The sequence below is a fragment of the Hyla sarda genome, chromosome 8 (assembly GCF_029499605.1).
Source record: "Hyla sarda isolate aHylSar1 chromosome 8, aHylSar1.hap1, whole genome shotgun sequence".
Lineage (NCBI taxonomy): Eukaryota > Metazoa > Chordata > Amphibia > Anura > Hylidae > Hyla > Hyla sarda.
The window spans coordinates 203,709,493-203,734,494 of NC_079196.1; the positions used below are offsets into that span (position 1 = coordinate 203,709,493).

Consider the following 25,002-nt stretch of genomic DNA (forward strand, 5'->3'; position numbering starts at 1 on the left):
CGAAGAGGAATGGGTAAAAGACTGCCCATGGCGCCTTCCGGATCTAACATGGCGGCACTCCATCTGGCTTGAGCAGGATCTCATCCATCCTGCTAAATGGGGCTCTAGAAAACATGAAGGGGCCTCTAAGACATTTGCATAATTAACATTAGCATCCTCATCCTCATGTACAGAGACAAGAGGTACTGGAGGGGGGCAGTGACTGACCCTCAGTTTCGGGGGGGGGGGAGAGCAGTGTCCACAGCCTCCTCAGCTGCTGAGGAGCTGGAAGCAGCAGTAGCAGTATTATTGCTCATAACTGCAGGGGGATGGATGGATGAGAGAGCCCAGCTGCAGTAACAGTGGAGCCAGCAGTGAGGTGAGGTGAGGAAAAGCACGTGCATGTAGAGGGGGCTGAACTAGGACTGTATCTACTTCAACATGTGTAGGGGGGGGGTCCCGCACAGGCCAACAGTGCACCCGCCAACAATACGCCTGCCCTCCATAGCACTATGACCGGCTGCTGCCCGGCCATGCTGTCTTCCAGACCTGGGGGGCTGAGGCGCACAGGAGCACGGACACACCGTGCAGTGTGCTGGCTGCCAGATGCTGCCTGCACCTCAGCTGTATCACCCAGCAATGGGGGGCACCCAAGCTATGAAGCCCTGATCCCCACGAGCCCGCTCCCAGAGAAACGCAACTAACTTCTCAGCCATTTACTTACAGACAGGGTCAGCTGCAGAGCTTTCCCTTCTGACGGCTGCCACGAGTGTGAGGAAGGGGGAGGGAGTGCTTCTCCGGAGCTAGCTAAAAGCCCACCTCCTCTCTAACCCAGCCCACCTATCAATTAACCCCTTAGCTCCCTGCAGCAGGAAGAGGTAATAATGCTGTAAAGCAGATGGAAAAAGGGAGGGGGGAAGAAGTAAACGCAGGGGTCTGTGCTGCATTCCTCATTAAGGGGCACCAAGTCTGTGACACCTAAGCTTAAGACAGCTGGGTGTCACCCAGACACATAGGTGGGCGAGACTCTGAGACATAAGGGCGGCGCTTGCTCAGTGCCTCCTGCAGAGCTGGAGCTGGACCTACAGATGCGTCTCTTCCTCGATTTAAAGTTGCTGCTGCTGTTTGGGCAAGTGGCATTTTCCTGCAACAGGCGAGGTGACAATACCAACACGGAGCTGGGAGTGGATGTGCTGCAATGCAAAACCTAGCAGCACGAATCAGTGGATTAGCTGGAGCACTGTAGGTTGGGGATCCACTCGTCGGTGATGTCTCCTCTCCTCATCTGCCATAGGCAGCCTCGGCATTGGAACTTGCAAGGAGATCTCTTCCATGTGAAGAGGCTTTGGAGGTGGGGGAACAAGATACGTTGAAAGTCTTGGTAGCCCTCTCCAGCCTTATTGCAAAGTTTCTTCACCCCTTGATGCCTGGACTGCACCTCACCACCCTTGGGTGATCCCTCCAAGATATTTCCTCTTCCACCAAGATATTTCCTCTTCCAGGGGCTGTTTCTTCAGGCGGCTCCATGCACGATTTCGGCTGAAACCATGTCTTGTGGTCTGGGGCTGGCGAACAGCGATGGCCCCGTGGTGGCCAGGTACTTCCCTGTTCTCGATTAAAGCTCCCCGGAAACTTGTGTTCCTGTTCACACTGTCCTTATCCGTCACTTATCTCTTCTACAGCCTGCTCAGTTGCTACAGCTCATTGCAGTTTCCTTTGCAGGACACTGGGATCTATTTGCAGCCAGACTCTGGGGTCAGTCCTGTGGATGCGATCAGGACCGCTTCTCTAAAGCCAGACACCAGCAATCCAGATGTAACCATCCCTGGGTACCCCCTACCATCCTCTTCTAGGAACCCCGACAAGAAGAGTAACAACCAGAACCCGGCTGCGACTAGCAATAGCCTGGATTCCTATTTGACATCTAGCATTGGCATCGGCAGCATCTACAGGGATGGGAACATTGCTTTAAATGCTCATCTGGAATCTGGATCTAGGAAGTCTGACAGCGTTTCCCTGCCTGCTTCCTCAGTGGTGGAGTTGGGGGATTCTGTGCCATTATACTCAGCCTCTTCTGCAAGTTTCGGCAGGATCAGGACCTTAAATACAATAGTTCAACCAGGGTGGCCCACTGTAAGGACCAAATCTACATTGCTATCTGCAGCTCTGAGGCTCAGCTCATCTGACGACCAAAAACAGAGAGCTCTTGGCCCTGTAGGCTCCGCAGTGTCAAGGAAAAGTCCCAAGGATGTTGCTCAGATTCCCTCCACTGCTGTCAGTGTGAGCACCTTGGACAATACACCGATCGGAGCCGCACAGGAGTTCAGCACCTTGGACAGCGGTCCCATTGAAACTACTGGGGGATTCAGGACCTTGGACAGCGGTCCCATTAAAACCGCTGGGGGATTCAGGACCTTGGACAGCGGTCCCATTGAAACTGCTGGGGTATTCAGGACCTTGGACAGCGGTCCCATTAAAACTGCTGGGGGATTCAGGACCTTGGACAGCGGTCCCATTGAAACTGCTGGGGGATTCAGGACCTTGGACAGCGGTCCCATTGAAACTGCTCAGAGGATCAGCACCTTGGACAATGGTCCTATAGAATCGGCTGGGGAATTCAGAACCTTGGACAGCAGTCCCATTGAAACGGCTGGGGGATTTAGCACCTTAGATAGAGCCCCTGTTGAAACAGCTGGGAGATTCAGGACCTTGGATAGAACTCCCATTGTATCTGCACAGGGGTTCAGCACCGTGGACAGTGCTCCCTTTGAAACAGCTAGAAGATCCAGCACCTTGGAAGCAAAAGGGACATTCAGCACCGTGGACATCCCTCCCATCAGCTTCTCACAAGGTTTCAACACCTTACAAAGTGCACAAAAAATCCACTTACCCCATGACACAGAAGATGACATTTCACCCCAGGGATCAGCTCAGGTGAACGAGAAATCCCACCAGCAAACCTTCAGCCTCAGCACTGACAGCAGCACAGCTCTCCCCAGCGTGTTTCCCAGACTGAATGACTTCAGCACTGCTGACACTGCTCCAATTCATAAAAGTCATCCAGATCCCTACAGGGATAGAGATACCTTTCCTCCTAGTCCGGGAGAGAACGCAGAACACTGGGATACTCCAGGGAATGACATGAACACCCCCCTAAATGAGATCCCTTCATGGGATAGAACCCCCTTAGCTACCACTGAAATGATCTCAGAAGCTCACACTGGGTATTTGGAGAGAGAAACTCAGGAATCCAGCACCACCGAGGAAGAGCTCAGTCGCAGACTGTCTGTGAACAGCACCATAGAGTATGGAGACAAAAAACTGCCCCAGGCGATTATTATTGGGGTGAAAAAAGGGGGCACCCGTGCTTTGCTGGAGGCTCTGAGGGCGCATCCTGATGTCAGGGCGGTTGGTGTAGAGCCTCATTTCTTTGATAGGAACTATGAGAAAGGGCTGGAATGGTACCGGTAAGTTCCTTATAATACTGTGGCGCTCATAGTGTTAACTGCAGCCTTCCCCCAGTTGGCAATGTGCTTTAAAGCAGCTTGGAGAGACTGAGTGCTACATTAAAATACAATGAGGAACCTCATTGCCTGCATTCAAATACAATGAGGAACCTCACAAAATATTGATTCCTTAATGTATACAGCTTTCTATTTGAGCATGGGGGCTCAATGTGTACAGGGATCTTAATGCTTGAGAGATCTTCTGCAAATTGCCCAGATTGTATTGAGCATGTGGATGAGGTTAGGCTGGAAGCGGCTAGGACAGCGTTATTCCCTTTGTGCATTAAGTATGTACCCAGAGATATCATTGTACTTGTGGTGTCATTGGTTGCTTTACCTTTACTGAATATAAATCTTAGTGTGCCTCCAGCTGTTGCAAAACCACAACTTCCAGCATGCTGGAAGTTGCAGTTTTGCAACAGCTGGAGGAACACTGGTTGGAAAACACTGTGATAGAATGTCATGAACTCAAATACACATATATAGTTCTTTATAGGTTAATTAGTGATTCCCAATCAGTGTGCCTCCAGCTGTTGCAAAACTACAACTCCCAGCAACCTATAATACACATTTAACCCATCATCCAGCATAGAAATGATATTGCTCAGTCTGTGTTTCCTAACTGGTGTGCCTCCAGCTGTTGCAAAACAGCTGGAGGCACACCGTTTGGCAATCCCTGTTTAACCTAAGATATCATTGTACTTGTGGTGTCATGGTTGCTTTACCTTTACTGAATATAAATCTTTTTTCTCAATCTGTGATTCCCACTCAGTGCGCCCCTAGCTGTTGCAAAACTACAACTCCCAGCATGCCCAGACAGCCAAAGGCTGTCCAGGCATGCTGGGAGTTGTAGTTCTGCAACAGCTGGAGGAACACTGATTGGAAAACACTGTGATAAAATGTCATGAACTCAAATACACATATATATTCATTATAAGTCAATTAGTGATTCCCAATCAGCGTGCCTCCAGCTGTTGCAAAACTACAACTCCCAACGTGCTGGGAGTTGTAGTTTTGCATCAGCCGGAGGAACACTGGTTAGGAATCACTGTTCTAACCTATAATACACATTTAACCCATCGACCAGCATAGAAATGATATTGCTGAGTCTGTGTTTCCTAACCAGCGTGCCTCCAGCTGTTGCAAAACTGCAACTCCCAATGTTGTGGGACTTGTAGTTTTTCAACAGCTGGAGGCACACCGTTTGTGAATCACTGTTTAACCTATAATATATATTTAACCCATCAACCAATTCTGAGTGCAATAGTTGGTGTTATTGATAGGGTTAACCTTAACCCAGGTGCTCTAGCATTTAAAGCATTTATAGAACCCAGGGTAAGTCTTGTTTGAACCTGTATTTATAAAGCTCCAATCTAGTTATAAATAAATTCCTAGAATTCTTGTAGAATGTATAAGTAATTGGACCCCTGTATAGTATTATATGGTGCTCGAAACCTGAAGATCGCATTAAGCCAACAAGTTCTACCATTGTATCAAGCATTAGTTTCAGGCAATACTTATATATATATATATATATATATATATATATATATATATATATATATATATCTACAAAAAAAAAAAAAAATATATATATATATATATATAGATATATATATATATACATACAGAAATGGGGAAGTCACTATTCCTTGTACTCTGGAGTGCTGCTTCTTATCTGGACTTTATATATATATATATATATATATATATATATATATATATATATATATGTATATATATATATATATATATATATATATATATATATATATATACAAAATAAAAAAATAAAAAATTAAATATATATATATATATATATATATATATATATACAAAAAATATATATATATTTATATATATATATATATATATATATATATATATATATATATATATATATAAATATATATATATATATATATATATATATATATATATATACATATTATATATTTCCCAAAAAATATATATATCCCCCAAAAAAATTTAAATATATATATATAATTATAATGGAATCATCTTTATACAGTTTGTGTAATAGAGGATACAATGTAACCATTCTACAGCAATACGTTCACTACAACTGGGGGCCAGACTGGACAACTAGTAGTAGAATTAATACTAAAAGAAAGCCAGAAGAATGCCCTGCACTTACAGTATTTAAGACAGTGTTTCCCAACCAGCGTGCCTCCAGCTGTTGCAAAACTACAACTCCCAGCATGCCCGGACAGCCATTGGCTGTCCGGGCATGCTGGAAGTTGTAGTTTTGCAACAGCTGGAGGCACACTGGTTGGGAAGCACTGGAGGGCAAATCTATGATTCTATAGTGAACTCTAACACAACGCCAAAGCTTTTTCCTTATGACAAGTTGCAAATCTACGAGATAAATATTGATATATTGATAAGTAAGTTTAGAGAAGGAAATGCATCTTTGTGAAAGGCTTGTGTAAACTTTATTTATTTATGAAATATATCCAGCAAGAAATGATTGCAGGAATGGTTAACCCCTGCTTCCTCAGTTCCTATTGCTAGGAAAGCTGCACCTGTATTCCTGGTTGGTTAGAAGTTAGGGGTGAGCCCTAAAATGCAGAATGCTGCCTATTAGGCTTGTTTACTACATTTACATTTTATTGCAATCCAAAAGAGGCATCATTTATTATTTGACATGGTGTGAAAGGGTTATTGGGATGCTTGTAAGGCTGTATTCACGAAATGTTAGAGCCCCACATACTCTGCATATACCAGGAAAACTCCGACAAGCACATACATAGAAACATATGGTGCGGCAAATAAGAACCCTTCTACTAATCAAATCTTCCCAATATTCTGAATACTGTCAATAGTCAATGACCCTATAAGAAGGATAGCCTTATACCCATCCCTATCTTATATGAAGGATAGCCTTATACCCATCCCTCTCTTATATGAAGGATATCCTTATACCTATCTCTATCTTATATGAAGGATAGCCTTATGCCTATCCCTATCTTATATGTAGGATAGCCTTATGCCTATCTTATATGAAGGATAGCCTTATGTCTATCCCTATCTTATATGTAGGATAGCCTTATGCCTATCTTATATGTAGGATAGCCTTATGCCTATCTTATATGTAGGATAGCCTTATGCCTATCTTATATGAAGGATAGCCTTATGCCTATCGCTATCTTATATGAAGGATAGCCTTATGCCTATCACTATCTCATGTGAAGGATAGCCTAATGCCGCCCCTATCTTATATGAAGGATAGCCTTATGCCTATCCCTATCTTAAATGAAAGATAGCCTTATGCCTAGCCCAATCTTATATGAAGGATAGCCTTATGTCTATCCCTATCTTATATGAAGGTTAGCCTTATGACTAGCCCAATCTTAAATGAAAGATAGCCTTATGCCTAGCCCAATCTTATATGAAGGATAGCCTTATACTTATCCCTATCTTATAAGAAGGATAGCCTTATACCCATCCCTATCTTATAAGGATAGCCTTATACCCATCCCTATCTTATATGAAGGATAGCCTTATACCTATCCCTATCTCATATGAATGATAGCCTTATACCTATCCCTATCTTATATGAAGGATAGCCTTATGCCTATCCCTATCTCATATGAATGATAGCCTTATACCTATCCCTATCTTATATGAAGGATAGCCTTATGCCTATCCCTATCTCATATGAATGATAGCCTTATACCTATCCCTATCTTATATGAAGGATAGCCTTATGCCTATCACTATCTCATATGAATGATAGCCTTATACCCATCCCTATCTTATATGTAGGATAGCCTTATGCCTATCTTATATGAAGGATAGCCTTATGCCTATCACTATCTCATATGAAGGATAGCCTTATACCCATCCCTATCTTATATAAAGCATAGCCTTATGTCTATCCCTATCATATATAAAGGATAGCCTTATGTCTATCCCTATCTTATTTGAAGGATAGCCTTATGCCTAGCCCTATCGTATATGAAGGATAGCCTTATGCCTAGCCCTATCGTATATGAAGGATAGCCTTATGCCTATCCCTCTCTTATATGAAGGATATCCTTATGCCTATCTTATATGAAGGATAGCCTTATGTCTATCCCTCTCTTATATGAAGGATAGCCTTATGTCTATCCCTCTCTTATATGAAGGATAGCCTTATGCCTATCCCTCTCTTATATGAAGGATATCCTTATGCCTATCTTATATGAAGGATAGCCTTATGTCTATCCCTATCTTATATGAAGGATAGCCTTATGTCTATTTCTATCTTATATGAAGGATAGCCTTATGCCTATCCCTCTCTTATATGAAGGATATCCTTATGCCTATCTTATATGTAGGATAGCCTTATGCCTATCTTATATTAAGGATAGCCTTATGCCTATCACTATCTCATATGAAGGATAGCCTAATGCCGCCCCTATCTTATATGAAGGATAGCCTTATTTATATCCCTATCTTATATAAAGGATAGATTTATGCCTACCCCTATCTTATATGAAGGATGGCCTTATGTCTATCTCTATCTTATATGAAGGATAGCCTTATGCCTATCGCTATCTTATATGAAGGATAGCCTTATGCCTATCACTATCTCATATAAAGGATATCCTTACACCTATCCATATCTTATATGAAGGATATCCTTTTGCCTATCCCTATCTTATATGAAAGATAGCCTTATGACTAGCCCAATCTAATATGAAGGATAGCCTTATGTCTATCCCTATCTTATATGAAGGATAGCCTTATGTCTATCCCTATCTTTTATGAAGAATAGCCTTATGTATATCCCTATCTTATATGAAGGATAGCCTTATACCTATCCCTATCTTATATGAAGGATAGCCTTTTCTCTATCTTATATGAAGGATAGCCTTATGTCTATCCCCATATTATATGAAAGATAGCCTTATGTCTATCCCTATCTTATATGAAGGATAGCCTTATGCCTATCCCTCTCTTATATGAAGGATATCCTTATGCCTATCTTATATGAAGGATAGCCTTATGTCTATCCCTCTCTTATATGAAGAATAGCCTTATGCCTATCCCTCTCTTATATGAAGGATATCTGTCACGATGCCGGCTGGCAGGTAGTGGATCCTCTGTGCCAGAGAGGGATTGGCGTGGACCGTGCTAGTGGATCGGTTCTAAGTCACTACTGGTATTCACCAGAGCCCGCCGCAAAGCGGGATGGTCTTGCTGCGGCAGTAGTGACCAGGTCGTATCCACTAGCAACGGCTCAACCTCTCTGACTGCTGAAGATAGGCGCGGTACAAGGGAGTAGACAGAAGCAAGGTCGGACGTAGCAGAAGGTCGGGGCAGGCAGCAAGGATCGTAGTCGGGGGCAACGGCAGGAGGTCTGGAACACAGGCTAGGAACACACAAGGAAACGCTTTCACTGGCACAATGGCAACAAGATCCGGCGAGGGAGTGAAGGGGAAGTGAAGTATAAATAGGGAGTGCACAGGTGAACACACTAATTGGAACCACTGCGCCAATCAGCGGCGCAGTGGCCCTTTAAATCGCAGAGACCCGGCGCGCGCGCGCCCTAGGGAGCGGGGCCGCGCGCGCCGGGACAGGACAGACGGAGAGCGAGTCAGGTACGGGAGCCGGGATGCGCATCGCGAGCGGGCGCTACCCGCATCGCGAATCGCATCCCGGCTGGAGACGGTATCGCAGCGCACCGGGTCAGTGGAGCTGCCCGGAGCGCTGCGGTAGCGAGAGAGAAGCGAGCGCTCGGCGTAACAATATCTTTATGCCTATCTTATATGTAGGATAGCCTTATGCCTATCTTATATGTAGGATAGCCTTATGTCTATCACTATCTCATATGAAGGATAGCCTAATGCCGCCCCTATCTTATATGAAGGATAGCCTTATGTATATCCCTATCTTATATAAAGGATAGATTTATGCCTACCCCTATCTTTTATGAAGGATGGCCTTATGTCTATCTCTATCTTATATGAAGGATAGCCTTATGCCTATCGCTATCTTATATGAAGGATAGCCTTATGCCTATCACTATCTCATATAAAGGATAGCCTTATACCTATCCATATCTTATATGAAGGATATCCTTTTGCCTATGCCTATCTTATATGAAAGATAGCCTTATGACTAGCCCAATCTAATATGAAGGATAGCCTTATGTCTATCCCTATCATATATGAAGGATAGCCTTATGCCTAGCCCAATATTATATGAAGGATAGCCTTATGTCTATCCCTATCTTATATGAAGGATAGACTTATGTCTATCCCTATCTTATATGAAGAATAGCCTTATGTATACCCCTATCTTATATGAAGGATAGTCTTATGCCTATCCCTATCTTATATGAAGGATAGCCTTATACCTATCCCTATCTTATATGAAGGATAGCCTTATCTCTATCTCTATCTTATATGAAGGATAGCCTTATGTCTATCGCCATATTATATGAAGGATAGACTTTTGTCTCTCCCTATCTTATATGAAGGATAGCCTTATGCCTATCCCTATCTTATATGAAAGATAGCCTTATGCCTATCCCTATCTTATATGAAGGATATCCTTATGCCTATCCCTATCTTATATGAAGGATATCCTTATGCCTATCCCTATCTTATATAAAGCATAGCCTTATGCCTATCCCTATCTTATATGAAGGATAGCCTTATGCCTATCCCTATCTTATATAAAGCATAGCCTTATGCCTATCCCTATCTTATATAAAGCATAGCCTTATGCCTATCCCTATCTTATATAAAGCATAGCCTTATGCCTATCCAATGCATGCTTATACTCCTTCACTGTATTTACAGTGCTCCATACAATGTTGTCATATTGGTATCCATTGGACTGGCATATGTTGGTATACCTTTATTGCTCTGTAGCATTGTTTCCTAACAAGTGTACCTCCAGCTGTTGCTAAACTACAACTCCCAGCATGCCCGAACTGTCCTGGTTGGGAAACACTGTTCAGATCCTACACAAATCCCTGATCTGTCCCTTGTTATCTAAGTGGGTTGTGCTTCCCACCCACGATATTTGTTATTTTGGGCTACCCACCTCTCAACCTATATCTCTAAACACTTTCTTATACGTTGGTGCCCAGAGCTGTACCCACTGTGTGGTTTAACGGTGCTTAAAGGGGTATATTTTGCGCCACGTTTATAGAAATGATTCTAAAGCTGTTTCATTCCTGATGCTTATTCCTCTGAAAGCCTATTAAATTATATTAATAATATTTTAATATGCAAAAAAACATCACTTACCTGGGTGGAGATAAGTGGCAGTCACGCAGAGCCGGTATGGGCTCCATTAAGCTTCCCTGATTGCTGAACTTTAAGGTTAGTGCCGTTTCATTAGCGCTATCAGTCCTTCTCGTACAGTCGTATCAGACACTTGTGGAGTTTGCAATTACATTAAGAGATGGCGGCTGAGGACCCATGCGTATTGCAGAGCTGTGTACACACAGACGGGACGGGGGAGACAGAGAGGCCCGAGGGCTTTATAGTTGCTTCATATGGTACCTCAGTACAGCATCGTGATATGGAAGTAGTCTCATTAATATGGCACATCATTTTTTATTTTTGTTTTTATTCTATGAAATTCAAGGTATAGAGAGGTAGAGAACGGCTTTATATCTTCTACAGTGGTCCCTCAACATACAATGGTAATCCGTTCCAAATGGACCATCGTTTGTTGAAACCATCGCATGTTGAGGGATCCGTGCAATGTAAAGTATAGGACAGTGGTCTACAACCTGCGGACCTCCAGATGTTGCAAAACTACAACACCCAGCATGCCCGGACAGCCAACGGCTGTCCGGGCATGCTGGGAGTTGTAGTTTTGCAACATCTGGAGGTCCGCAGGTTGAAGACCACTGGTATTGGAGGTTGTACTCACCTGTCCCCGCCGCTCCGGACCGTCACCGCTCGTCACCGCTGCCCTGGATGTCGCCGTCCATCGCTGTCGCCGCGTCCCCGTGGTGTCCCCGACGCTCCGGTAAGGCCTCTGCTTCCCCGGCATCCTCGCTCTCTGTCGCCGCCATCACGTCGCTACGCACGCCGCTCCTATTGGATGACGGGAGGGCGTGCGCGCGACGTGATGACGACGATGGAGAGCGCCGACGATGAAGGGGATCCCGAAGAGGACGCTCTGGAGCCCCGAGGACAGGTAAGTGATCGTCAGCGGACCACACGGGGCACCGTAAACGGCTATCCGGTGGCAGCTGAAGCAGTCTGCGCTGCCGGATAGCCGTTTATGCGATGGCCCCGACATACAAAAGCATTGTATGTTGATGCTGCCTCTGCATGTTGAAATGATCGTATGTCGGGGCCATCGTAGGTCGGGGGGTCACTGTATACGGGCTGCATGGATATGTACAATTCAGTACAATATACGTTTGGAGGATGAGGCCCTAAGGCAGCATTTCCCAACATGTGGCCCTCTAGCTGTTGATAAAGTACAACTCCCATCATGCAGTGACAGTATTTGGCTGGACAACCACAGGTGGGTCAACACTGTCATAGGGTGTTGGTGTTAAAGTTAGTGTTTCCCAACCAGTGTGTCTCCAGCTGTTGCAAAACTACAACCCCCACAGCATGCTGGGAGTTGTAGTTTTGCAACAGCTGGAGGCACCCTGGTTGGAAAACACTGCTCTAAGTATTTATTTCCAAAATTATAACCGATGGAAGATACATTTTTCTCTCGACTAGTAATTCATTCCAATGCATCCTGCAGCTGTCAGGACATTATGGGAATTGTAGTTGTGTAACTGCTGGACTGGACCGTTCTAGCTACAGGTTCAGTTGTACACTATATATTCGACCATTCCTTTATTCTGTTACCAATACTTTACAATGGTAAAGCTAAAGCAGTGTTTTCCAACCAACGTGCCTCCAGCTGTTGCAAAACTACAAATCCCAGCATGCTCAGCATTTGAAACACTAGCACTTACAGTATCTGAAATAGTTTATCCTAACCAGTGTGCCTCCAGCTGTTGTAAAACTACAACTTCCACTGGGAAACACTGTTCTAGGGGGATTCAGCACATCTGTGGATAGGGTATACATTTTAAAATTCTGGAGTACCCCTTTAATTCTCATGTTGGTGGGCTTTCAATTTAATCTTCAAGAGATGCCTTTAAAGGGGTACTCCGGTGGAAAACCTTTTTTTTTTTTTTTTTTTTAATCAACTGGTTCCAGAAAGTTAAACAGATTTGTAATTTATTTCTATTAAGAAATCTTAATCCTTCCAGTACTTATTAGCTGCTGATTATTACAGAGGAAAATATTTTCTTTTTGGAACACAGTGCTCTCTGCTGACATCTCTGTTCATTTTAGGAACTGTCCAGAGCAGCATATGTTTGCTATGGGGATTTTCTCCTACTCTGGACAGTTCCTAAAATGGAGAGAGGTGTCAGTAGAGAGCACTGTGCTCATGATGTCAGCAGAGAGCTCTGTGTCCCAAAAAGAAAACCATTTCCTCTGTAGTATACAGCAGCTAATAAATACTGAAAGGATTAAGATTTTTTAATAGAAGTAATTTCCAAATCTGTTTAACTTTCTGGCACCAGTTGATAAAAAAAAAAAAAGTTTTCCACCGGAGTACTCCTTTAATTCTAGGTCTAAAGCTTTACACATTAGACGATTGTTGACCGAACCCATCAATTTTGGTGGGGCTGGCTGATGATCTAATGATAAGGTTTGGGCAGATGGATGTCAACACGCCCTATCATTTTATTCTCAGGGAAGATAAACCATCACAAGAGAATGCCTGCATGCTCAGCTGAACCAAGCATGCATGTGTTTGTTGTGCTCAGCTACCAGCTATCTAGTCTACAGAGGTAAGCGAGCTCTCGGCTCGCCAAACTTTCGAACATTGCCAGGTTTGGCTTGCGTGAACCTGCCAATGTCAGGGCTGAGCCACGAGTACAACTCTGTTCAGCAAGAAATGAGTTCATTAGCGCTGCTGAGCAGTGCTTGTTATTTCCTTGAGGTGGAGAAGATGGGTGTTTATAGTATAAACTCATCTATATGGCTGGATAATGTATAGAGTGAGGAGAGTGATACTTATCTTGTTGCTGGTCCGGGTCTCTTCTTGTGTCGCTCCGTCCCCTCGTGACGCTCGCCTGGCTCGCCAATCTTTCGGAAGGCTTGCTCTATTCTTTAAAACTATATATCCAGCTTAAAGTATTATCGTTAGTTGAAAAAATGATATGTCAAAAGTTTAGATTGCATTGGGTGTCAGCCCTAAGACCCACTGTGATCCTCAGTTATAAGCCGGTGAAGTGTACGGTAGTGCTCTTCACTCCTCAACCAGCTGGTCCATCTGACTGTATAGACCAGTGTTTCCCAACCAGGGTGCCTCCAGCTATTGCAAAACTACAACTCCCAGCATGCCTGGACAGCCTTTGGCTGTCCAGGCATGCTGGGAGTTGTGGTTTTGCAACAGCTGGGGGTACCCTGGTTGGGAAACACTGACTTAGAGACAGTCTTTGGCTGTCCGGGCATGCTGGAGGTTGAAGTTTTGCCACAGCTGGAGGCACACCGGTTGGGAAACACTGACCTAAGGAGTATGGGAAAACAAAGACATGATCTTCAAACTGCGGACCTTCAAATGTGGCAAAACTACAACTCCCAGCATGCCCGGACAGCCAACGGCTGTCCGGGCATGCTGGGAGTTGTAGTTTTGCCACATCTGGAGGTCCGCAGTTTGGAGACCACTGGTCTAGACTAAAGCAGTGAATGAGTCAGGTTTGATTGACAGCCCGAGAGTGAAGCTCATGCTGCTGCGCACTTCATCGGCATATAAATCCCAGTACTGATCTCCGTTGCGATCTACACCATTGGCACGTCTAGACATCATGTCAAAGGGTTTTTTTTTTTTCAAGTCTTTAAGTCTCATTCTGGGCCATTGACAATATCCTACCGTCCACCAATGATTGAAGCGATTTCAATTAAAACCACAAGGAATAATTGAGTTCCGCACATCAAACAAGGCAACAAAGTAAAAGCCTTCGTTCAGCAGTTTCATTCCTCGGTAGCGCAGTCGAAATAAAAGCTATTGGAGTGAAGATTTACCGCACATCGGGGAGATACTACTGTACAGCGAGAGTTAGTAATATCCACCCATCTATGTGCAGGTAGCCAGTCAAGTCCTCCAGTGAATTCCTAGTATTGTAATAGTAAGTGCATTTCTGACAGAGAACGGTAAGGTAGAAATGTATAGAGGATTGGACTGTGCGCTCAGCATATTCTGGGTCCCTCGTTACCGAACATAAGTGCATGGGAATACAGCCAGGCTAGGATAATATAAACCGCGGGAACCAAAAAGCTACAAAATAGCAGTAACGTAACTCAATGCTATTTATTGGGGATCAGATAAGATTCCACTTTCCGCCGCCATGTTCTTCCTATTCCGTAAAGGAAATAATTATTTTATACATCGTTTTAGTCTAAAGTTTTATTGATCGGTTTATTTAAACAGTGACAGGACCTCGGAATCAATCAGATGTTCGTTAACAAACTTCAGACGGGCCAGGACATGAGCTTTCGAGACCATGGGGAATGCCAAATACCAATACCAGCAGGGCCGGTTCTGCTTATAGGCAAAATAGGCAGTTGTTTAGAGCACACTCTTGATCGGGGCGCCGCTCTGTCAGCTGCAATAAAGTTAGCCAGCATCCGAAGCACCCACCCATCTGAAGCACCTGTCCATCAAGCAGAACCCCGCCACGCTACCCTCACGCCATCCGTACTATAATGATAAGCATTTTTCAGCCTGCTGGAGGAGCAAAGCGCCACTTCCGAGGCAGGCAGGGGAGATCACTAAGGTCAGATCTGTCCAACATCGAGCGTGCCTCCATACATTGGGAGGAGCTCTCACCTAGGGTGGCAAAAGTACTTGCACCAGGCCTGAATACCAGATGCCAAGATCTTAAAGGGGTACTCCGCCCCTAGACATCTTATCCCCTATCCAAAGGATAGGGGATAAGATGTCAGATCGCCGGGGTCCCGCTGCTGGGGACTCCCGGGATCTACCATGCAGCACCCACCTTTAGCAGCTTACGGATCCGCTGGAGGTCCTCAGGCTGAGTCCATCTCAACCATGGGGACAAAAGATCGTGACGTCCCACCTATCCCCTCAATGCAAGTCTATGGGAGGGGGCGTGACAGCTGGACTCAGCCTGAGGACCTCCAGCATTTCCGGAAGCCGCTAAAGGTGGGTGCTGCATGGTAGATCCCGGGGGGTCCCCAGCAGCAGGACCCCGGCGATCTGACATCTTATCCCCTATCCTTTGGATAGGGGATAAGATGTCTAGGGGCGGAGTACCACTTTAATGAAGGGTTAATTCAATAATTATGCCATAGACCCTATATTTCCCACAAAGGACAATAAAATCCTTACTTGCATCATTAGGTAATTTACAGACATAAAATCTAATGCTATCACTGAATTTGCAGTACACACTATGGGGAGAACACGCTCATCTGTGATAAAAAGATAAACTACAGAGAAAGTTCTTTTCTTCATGGATTTCTTTTTTTCCCCATAAGATGTATTAGGGCCGGAGTACCCCTTTAAGGGGGGCACCAATGCGCATCTGCCCCATATGAGACCAGTATTAAAAATGGCACATAGGGCCTTGTTGAAGATTTTGCATCACGGCCCAACAAACTACAAGTTACGCATGTCCCAAACAGGGCTCCAGCCCAAGACCCAAACCCAACGGCTGCCATTCTGAATATGGACCTTCTTCTCTACTTTCTCAATGACCTTCTTCTGTCTTCGCATACTCCTTAGGTCAGTGTTTCCCAACCGGTGTGCCTCCAGCTGTTGCAAAACTTCAACCTCCAGCATGCCTGGACAGCCAAAGACTCTCTCTAAGTCAGTGTTTCCCAACCAGTGTGCCTTCAGCTGTTGCAAAGCTACAACTCCCAGCATGCCCCGTAGTTTTGCAACAGCTGGAGGCACACTGGTTGGGAAATGCTGCATTAGGTTCTGACATACAAATTATACAAATGTATTTCACAAATATGTCAACATGTATTTTATGTAGATTATATTAAGAACATAAGATATTAGTCAAAGTGGAACAAATAAATGATTAAATTAACAAGTGCCGCCTCTTACTTTTTGCCATTACGAATATTGACCTTCTTCTCTACCACTGGTTGAGTGACATGCAATGTCCTTTGTGCTTTTAAAGAGAAACCCAGTTGCAGGTTTTATCATGTCTTATGAGGTTCTGCAGCAGCTGAAGTGTGTTCTATTGACTGCTAAAGAACCTTAGTGCATCGTTCAATAAATAGCGAAGGACAAAGAACTTATGTGTAGCATTGCTCATCTTTGTATACTCATTAGACCAGTGTTACCCAACCAGGGTGCCTCCAGCTGTTGCAAAACTACAACTCCCAGCATGACTGGACAGCCAGAGGCATGCAGGGGGTTGTAGTTTTGCAACAGCTGGAGGCACGCTGGTTGGAAAACTTCATTAGATTGTGACATTACAATGTGATGATTATATGAACTTTATTTACAAATATATTAACAGTGATGGATAAATGGATAAATTTAATGGATATTTTGGTGGGGTGGCTGTAAGAAAAAAAAATCCGATTTTTCTACCGGCACCCGGATAAGTGATAGGACGGTGTTTTCTGTTTTCCTTACAACATCAATGTGACTTCTTATCTCTCGCAGTCATCCTCCTAAATATAGATATGTGTTTTCCAACAGCTGCCTTATCAAGTGGAAAGGTTTGCATAAATACATTCAGTGACAGCAGCAGCGGCATCGCATTAAAACTGGGGTATCATTTTAAAGTGGGGGGGGGGGGGGGGATTGCGACGCCCGCTTCCGCCAACTGTGTTCCAGCAAGAGTTAAGGGGTTAAGGGTTCACACACATATATTTATTTCGATCTTCTGTGTGAAGCAGATTACATATAACAAGTGGAAATTGCTGTAATTGGCTGCAATCAAAAGAGAGGCATCACTGGTGCACTTAGTAAGTAATGTTCATGACATCCATTAATATTCATGAGGCACAATTTTCCCCCGGTTGCATTCATAGGCTGCCTACTTGTGGCTCATCAAATTCAATGGGTGCTGACACCGGGTTACGGGACACAAAAGTTGCAACAGAAACTGTGTTTGCCAAAAACAATTGGATGGGACCAGTGCTGGGACATGTAGTCCAACAAAGGAGTTATAATCCGCTCAGGGTCCTCAGTCTATCCCAATAACCCTACACAAACAGCAGAGAAAAAACAGATATAATAAAATGCAATGCACACCTACCAGTAACAACGATATTCAGTATGAAATATTCATTCTTATTAGTAAATAATATACAAAAATACATGGGCACAAAAAGACACAATAAAAAAACGTTTAAAGGAGTAGTGTAGTGAAAGATAACTTATCCCCTGTCCAAAGGATAGGGGATAAGTTATAGATTGCAGGGGGTCTGACCGCTGGGACCCCCCACAGGCTCCTGAACGAGGTCCCCGCAGTCTGCTGAAACGGGGCGTGCTAACCCCCTCAACGAGAGGCAGCCAACACGTCCCCTCCATGTATCCCATAGAGATACATAGAGGGGCGTGTCAGATGCGGCTTCGTACGGGGGTCAGAGCAGCCACTTCCGGCAGACTGGCGGGGCCCCGTTCAGGAGATCGCGGGGGGTCCCAGCTGTTGTTGGACCCCCCGTGATCCTCCTTTGGATAGGGGATAAGTTATTTTTCATTGCACTACTGCTTTAAATTGCTCTAACTAGAGCAGTGGTCTCAAATTGCGGCCCTCCGTTGGCTGTCCGGGCATGCTGGGAGTTGAAGTTTTGCAATATTCTGGAGGGCAACAGTTTGAGACCACTGAACTAGAGCAACCTCCTACAAAAACATGAGGGGAGGATATAACCACCCTCAAGTGGGCACATGTACATAAATAATGGCAGATGACACTACTCAGTATGTCCAAAAAAAAAAACACATGGTTACCTAGCATACAGAATCAAATTCACAGTGTGGCTTCAAGGCAAAGTAATGCTGCCCGATACTCTATATACAGGCTGGACTGGATATCCTACAGGGCATAAGTATAACGATTAGTATAAAAGTAAGACATGCAAACCAATGCTGGGTACAAGATGGATTCAGGTATAAACAGGTCACGACATGTGCCCCGCACAGAAGCTTACACGTTCTGTCACTCTTAGGAAACTTCCTCAGCTTCAGGACCAGACCTGCAGTCCAAGAAACCGTGTTGAATTCAAGAAGGAAACGGCACTGAAGGCGGGTCAAGGGGGTTTGCGGCTCAGCCAACCTGGAAATGTGAGAGCTGAGCTGCACTCCTCATTGTATACATTATACAAGCATATAGATGGCTGTATTATGTATGCACCCCCTAAGGAGTTAACTAGCAGTGCTCAGCAGTGCTAGTTAACTCCATCTTCCTTGCTGGGCCAGCACATGGCTCTCAGCCCAGCAAGATGTTACAGTAAACCAGAGGATTCTCTGGTTAACTGTGACAAAAGAGTAAATTTGCACTGCACAGCAACTACTATATATCCTGATCCTATAGAGATAGTAGATGGAGCTGGGAAGGGAGGGGTCTGGGAGCTAGTAGGAGGGATCTAGTAGGGGATTATGTCATCCTGTAGTCCACAGGAAGTCAGAGTCTGACCTCCTGTTGGTAGAAAAGAGTCAGACTGGGGATCACATGACCAAATTGGAGTCATAAAACACATAGAAGCAGCTGTGCTACAATAAAACTCATTTACTTTGTGGTTCTTTTATAGAATAAGTTTTTCCTTTAGTTTTTATATAATTTCTTTAGAAGTCAGATGATAAACTGTGCGTCTTCCTACCATTTGGAGAAACTGAAAAAAAAAAAAAAAAGCCGACATGCAGATTCATGCAGAGATCTTCCTATGAAAATTGGACTTGTTCTCAGTGCCCGGGGCTCAAATCGGTAAATACTGAGTCTTTCTGACTGATCATTTTACTCTCATTCTTGGTACTTTAGGTTCTGGAGCTAAATTTCCATTGACAAATGACAGTAGACTGTGAATGGTATAATACAATAAACATGTCCTCATATTTATCCCTATTTGCACGGCACTTGATATTGAGATAGATCCATCCGTGTCAGGATTGCTTACCAGTCACAGATCCAGAAGTACTTGTCTGCAGGATGAAGACTTCACATTCCCTTTTCTCTGCATGAGTAACAAGACATGGATTTCTATGGACAGCTAAGGAACCAATTAAATTGTACATGCTTACAGATCACATCAAAATCAGGCTGAGGACCAAAAAAAAGGAATAAAACAGCAAGTAGTAGACAAGGTGAACGTCATGCATGCAGTGAATAAAGTACACAGGTTTTCATGTTCAACATCTGTATAGTATATCTTTGTTATACTACCCACCTGTTTCTTGTCCGGAAGCGCTGGAGGGTCTGGGTCCCCTCCCATAGACTTGCATTGAGGGGACGGGGCGTGATGTCACACAGGGGTGGAGTCGTTCCGTCACGAAGTTCCATTCCCGCGGTCAGGACCCAGACCCTCCAGCGCTTCCGGACAAGAAACAGGTAGGTGCCGCATGCTATATTGCGGGGGTCCCCAGCAGCGGGACCCCCACGATCAAACATCTTATCCCCTATCCTTTGGAGAGGGGATAAGATGTCTAGGGGTGGAGTACCCCTTTAAAGCCTTACTTGTATACTAAGCGGAATCTGGCAGGAAAAAATCTGCGGGATTCTGCTACACCGTGCACAGGGACATTCCACTGGGTTAACATAGCCTAACCCTCACCTAGTTTTAAAGCCCACTGATAAGCTGTTTTCAGCACCTGTGCTGATCAGGGCCAAACTGGAAACCTGGAATGGCCCAGGAAGGGGATGAAAGTCCCCACTACCAAATCTGCCTTCCATGCTTTCCAGGCCCAATAGCAGGACTTAGCTTGCTTGTTTCTTTTGGTAAATCTCACCGGGGATTTTAACTATTTTGTGGAGGAGACAGGGCAGGTTGGGCAGGCTGCTGTGCCCTAATCTGTCATGCAGGGAGTGATGGGGCTTGTAGTATTAGGCAGTGTGTGTTTATGTAGAATTAATATGCTTTTGCATATCGTGAGTCACTGAGAGGGGTTTAGCTGCAGTTTTAGGGAACAGCTTCCAGATGGGTAGTGAAGTAAAACATTCAAATCCTGTCCTGAGCATTTTTTTTTTCCTTTAGGACTAGTGTTGAGCAGCATAGGCCATATTCGAATTCGCGATATTTCGCGAATATATGGACGAATATTCGTCATATATTCGCTAAATTCGCATATTCGTAATATTCGCGGTTTATTTTCGCATATGCGAAAATTTCCGCATGCGAAAATTAGCATAAACCTAAATTAGCATAAGCGAAAATTTGCAAATGCGAAAATTTGCGTATGCAAAGATTAGCATAAACCAAAATTTGCATATGCGGAAATTCGCACGCCAGTCTCACACAGTAGTATTAGAGCCTTCTTTACACCACACAAGCTGGAAGCAGAGAGGGATGATCACTGTGATGTTTACTGTGAAAAAATAAATTACACAAAAACAAAAACAAAAAAAAATATTCGTAATTCCGAATATATAGTGCTATATTTGCGAATATTCCCGAATTCGCGAATATGCGATATTCGCGAGCAACACTATTTAGGACAATGAAAACCCCTTTTAACAGGTTAAACCTGACATTTCAAATGCCGATCTATAATGTATTCACACATTTTCCCCTGTTATCAGCTCCCGCCGTGTAATACAACCATATTCCTCCATGCATCTCAATAGGCTGTTTATGAAAAAGTCTATTGTGGGGACCAAGCCTCCTCAGAGAGTTGATAAAACTATCCGTCCTCTATATTGCCGGGACAATTTATGGTTTACTATCAAATTTACACTTCTGGAGAAGTCTTACACGTGTAATTGTGTTGCTTTGTAGATGGAAATACCTTTATAAATCTCGCCGGCTTTACTCAATATTTGCTGCCATTGTGGCTGGTTAAATGTGCACATTGTCATACTGGAAATAGAACATTTAAAAAAAAAGTTACTAAACAGAAAGAAGAAATTCAAGATGATTTAATGTGTGACATAAAGAAACACATAACATCACGCCGGCAATGAGCTCCAGCAAATGCAAATGCGACTCCATTCAGAAGGGATTGTAAGCCGACATAATGCATTAAGAGGAAAACTAGATCGTCTTTATATTGTACCTCCTGACTGATAGGCAGTAAGAATCCGCCGGGGAGCGAAGGACCAGGAGCCTTGACTGCATGATCAACAAGAAGACTTTAATAGAGAAATAAAAATGGAGACGGTATTATTGCATTTTTACATTTAAAGGGAAGTCTCACAGCAAGTCCAACCATCCGCTTACTGACAGTAGAATTCTAGTAGATTTGTATCTAGTTCTTTTAATGGGGTATTCCGGGGCAAAAATATTTCATCCTCTATCCAAAGGATAGGGGATAAGGTGTCTGATCGCGGGGGGCCCGCTGCTGAGACCCCCAGCGATCTCCCTGCAGCACCCGCATTATAAGCAGGGACTGCGTCTCTAGTTTCGGAATTTTCCGGGACTGGGGACGTGACGTCACGCCACGCCCCCTCCATTCATGTCTATGGGAGGGGGCGTGACGGCCGCCACGCCCCCTCCCATAGACATGAATGGAGGGGGCGTGGCGTGATGTCACGTCCCAAGTCCCGGAAACCTGGAGGTTTCCGAAACTGGAGATTCAGGGGGTCTCAGCAGCGGGCCCCCCACGATCAGACACCGTATCCCCTTGCCTTTAGATAGGGGATAAAATATTTTTGCCCGGAATACCCCTTTAATACTTTTCTAGGCTATTCAATAATCCAGAATATTGCAATCTAGCATTTACCAATCCCCATTGAATAGGCAGTCACGTCGGTTCCCCCCCCCCCCAAATCAATTACACTCACAATCACTTATACAGCACCATTTATTTTATTCCAGCACAGCCACCTATGTGAGTTGTGCCAATGCTGACACAACTCATATAATCACACAAAAAGAATTATAATGAACCATGGCTAGGCCGCTGCTCCTCCCCAAACATGCTCCAGGTGCGAAGACAATAGTAACCACCAACGCTTCCTCCTCGGGGAAAGATGGGCGCTGCCTGATTTAAAATCCATAAAATGTTCTTAAAAATGAAAAACTGCGTTTTTAGCTCAACATGTTTCATAGCCGGTCTGACTTATTTAGGTCCCAAAGAAGAAGCAGGACCAGCTTATAAATGTGTTGTGCTTTTAAAATAAATGTCATGAACGGAGGGGGGCAGGGAGAAGTGGGCCATAATGCTGTCCCTATGATTCACACTCCCTGCTTACTTGCCCGTTTGCCCTTAATGATGGATCGACAACTTGGAGCTGTCCCTTCCTAAAGTGCATGGGCATTGAAGTCAACAAAACAAATGGAACTGTACATGTTGGGGCACAAGTCAGGAACATAACGGGAATACAATAACCAACAAAGCCAGTATATGAACAAGACAAGATATGGAAATAAGTATACCGCAGACAAGAGGAGATGTAGGGGATGAACAGGTTAACTGAATGTCAGAACACTAAATGGGTCAGGAAATCAAGAGTACTGTTCACACTGGACTCAGAACAAGTAACACACTAGACACCCTACTGCAACCATGGAGGGACAACAATAACAAAGCCAAATAGGCTCCTAGCCAGTGGGCACTCTCCACCGAGTGATCAGGGTACTGGCCTAGGAGAAAAACGAAAATCCTAAATACAAGCAAATACGGGTACATACCCAAGACTCACTCACTCCTAGATAGACGGATTAGCACAACGCTCAGAACAGGATTCTATCCTAGGCTATCCAGGATAAAACAAGGTCAAAACAGGACTGACAAAACACACAGTGTGAATACAGACTAAGGCAAAACAAAGCAAATGCAGAACAAACATACAAAATACTAAAACACTACAAATGTATTAAAACAAAGCAGGCTACAATCTATATATCAAACAGGAAGATAACCATGGTTAAAACTCAGGATATGTGCACAGAGACAAAGTTAACATGATGCTAACATGGCCAGAATAAAGGTCTAATCACCAGCACAGAACCGCACCTGAAGAGGTCTTATGTATCCTCCAAGTGCTGAAGTAGAAGAAGGTTAACCCTTCTCATCCCAGGGAGAATAAACACAAGAAACTGTTCAGATACAAACCTAACGCATGAACAGGACCCAAAGAAGAAAATACAGATAAATGGACATTACAATAAAAATGTAATTTTCATTTTCAAGAACATCTTGTAGATTTGATAACAAGCACGCCCATCTTTCCCCGAGGAGGAAGCGTTTGTGGTTACTGTACATCATTTACATGGAAAGGGATGCAATCATATCTGTGTCTATATCTTTGATGCGTAGAGACAGTACTGTCTGTGTCTAGATGACTTACAATGAGAGAAGAGAAAAGGAGACTGTGCTTACACCATTTACAAAGTAAGGGAGGTATTGTTATCAGTGTCTGTATCATTTATTAGTACAAACTGTGCCATATGTGCCTATATCCCTTACAATGAGAGATAAGTACGGTACCATCTGTACCCACACCATTTACAATGAGAGGTCAGTACTGCTACCTATCTTGGCCTACATTACTTAGAAGGAAAGAAAGGGAGGCAGTACTATCTGTACCTACATGCTTTCCATAGAGATACAGCAGTTTCTATGCCTACATTGTTTTGAATAAAACAACACTTACTGCTCCCCATGGTAAGGTCATCAACTCATTGTATTGAGGGGGGTACTCCACTGCCCCAGCGCTCAGAACATTTTGTTCCGAACACTGGGTGCGGGCTGCGGGGGTTATGACATCACGGCCATGCCCCTCGTGACGTCCCTTAATGAAAGTCAATGAGAGGGGGCATGGCAGCTGCAACACCCCCTCCCATTGACTTGCATTGAGGGGGCGTGGCTCTGGTGTCACGACCCCTGCAGCCCGCACCCAACCTTCAGGACAAAATGTTCCGAACGCCGGGGCAGTGGAATACCCCTTTAAAGGCTAGGTCTCTATGTTTTTTTATGTGTCAATAGTGCTAATGAACTGATTCTCTCAATTATGCTAACACATTAACAATAGGTTAGCATTAGCCGAGGAGGTTTTTCTTAGTTTTCTGATAACATGGAGACTTACAGATCTTCAGAAACAAAACGGTAGATAATTTATAATAAACTCTTACTCCAAAGTTTTCGATGTTTACCGTGCATCATCTTAGATAGTTGAGAGGGTCTACATCACCTTTAATATCTTTTTAAAGGGGAATCCAGGATTTATTTGACTATGCTACAGGGGCTGTAAAGTTAGTGTAGTCCATAACATAGTGTCTGTACCAGTTTTTGTTGGATGTGATCTTTGCCCCGATGTTTATTTTTAACATCATACAAAATTAGAGTGGTCCCAGGTTTTCCCAGGTTGCCATGTGGC

The 25,002-nt window shown here is 44.0% G+C and overlaps 1 protein-coding gene across 1 annotated transcript in view; it reads left to right on the forward strand.

Annotated features, from left to right (window-relative positions):
- Positions 1 to 244: 244 nt before the first annotated feature.
- LOC130283823 (mucin-17-like) overlaps positions 245 to 25,002 on the forward strand; it is a 240,454-nt gene continuing 215,696 nt past the window's right edge. The window contains exon 1 of the mRNA XM_056533361.1: positions 245 to 3,446. Coding sequence (XP_056389336.1) covers positions 1,558 to 3,446 — 1,889 coding nt within the window. The 5' untranslated portion in view covers positions 245 to 1,557. The remainder of the gene's footprint in view (positions 3,447 to 25,002) is intronic.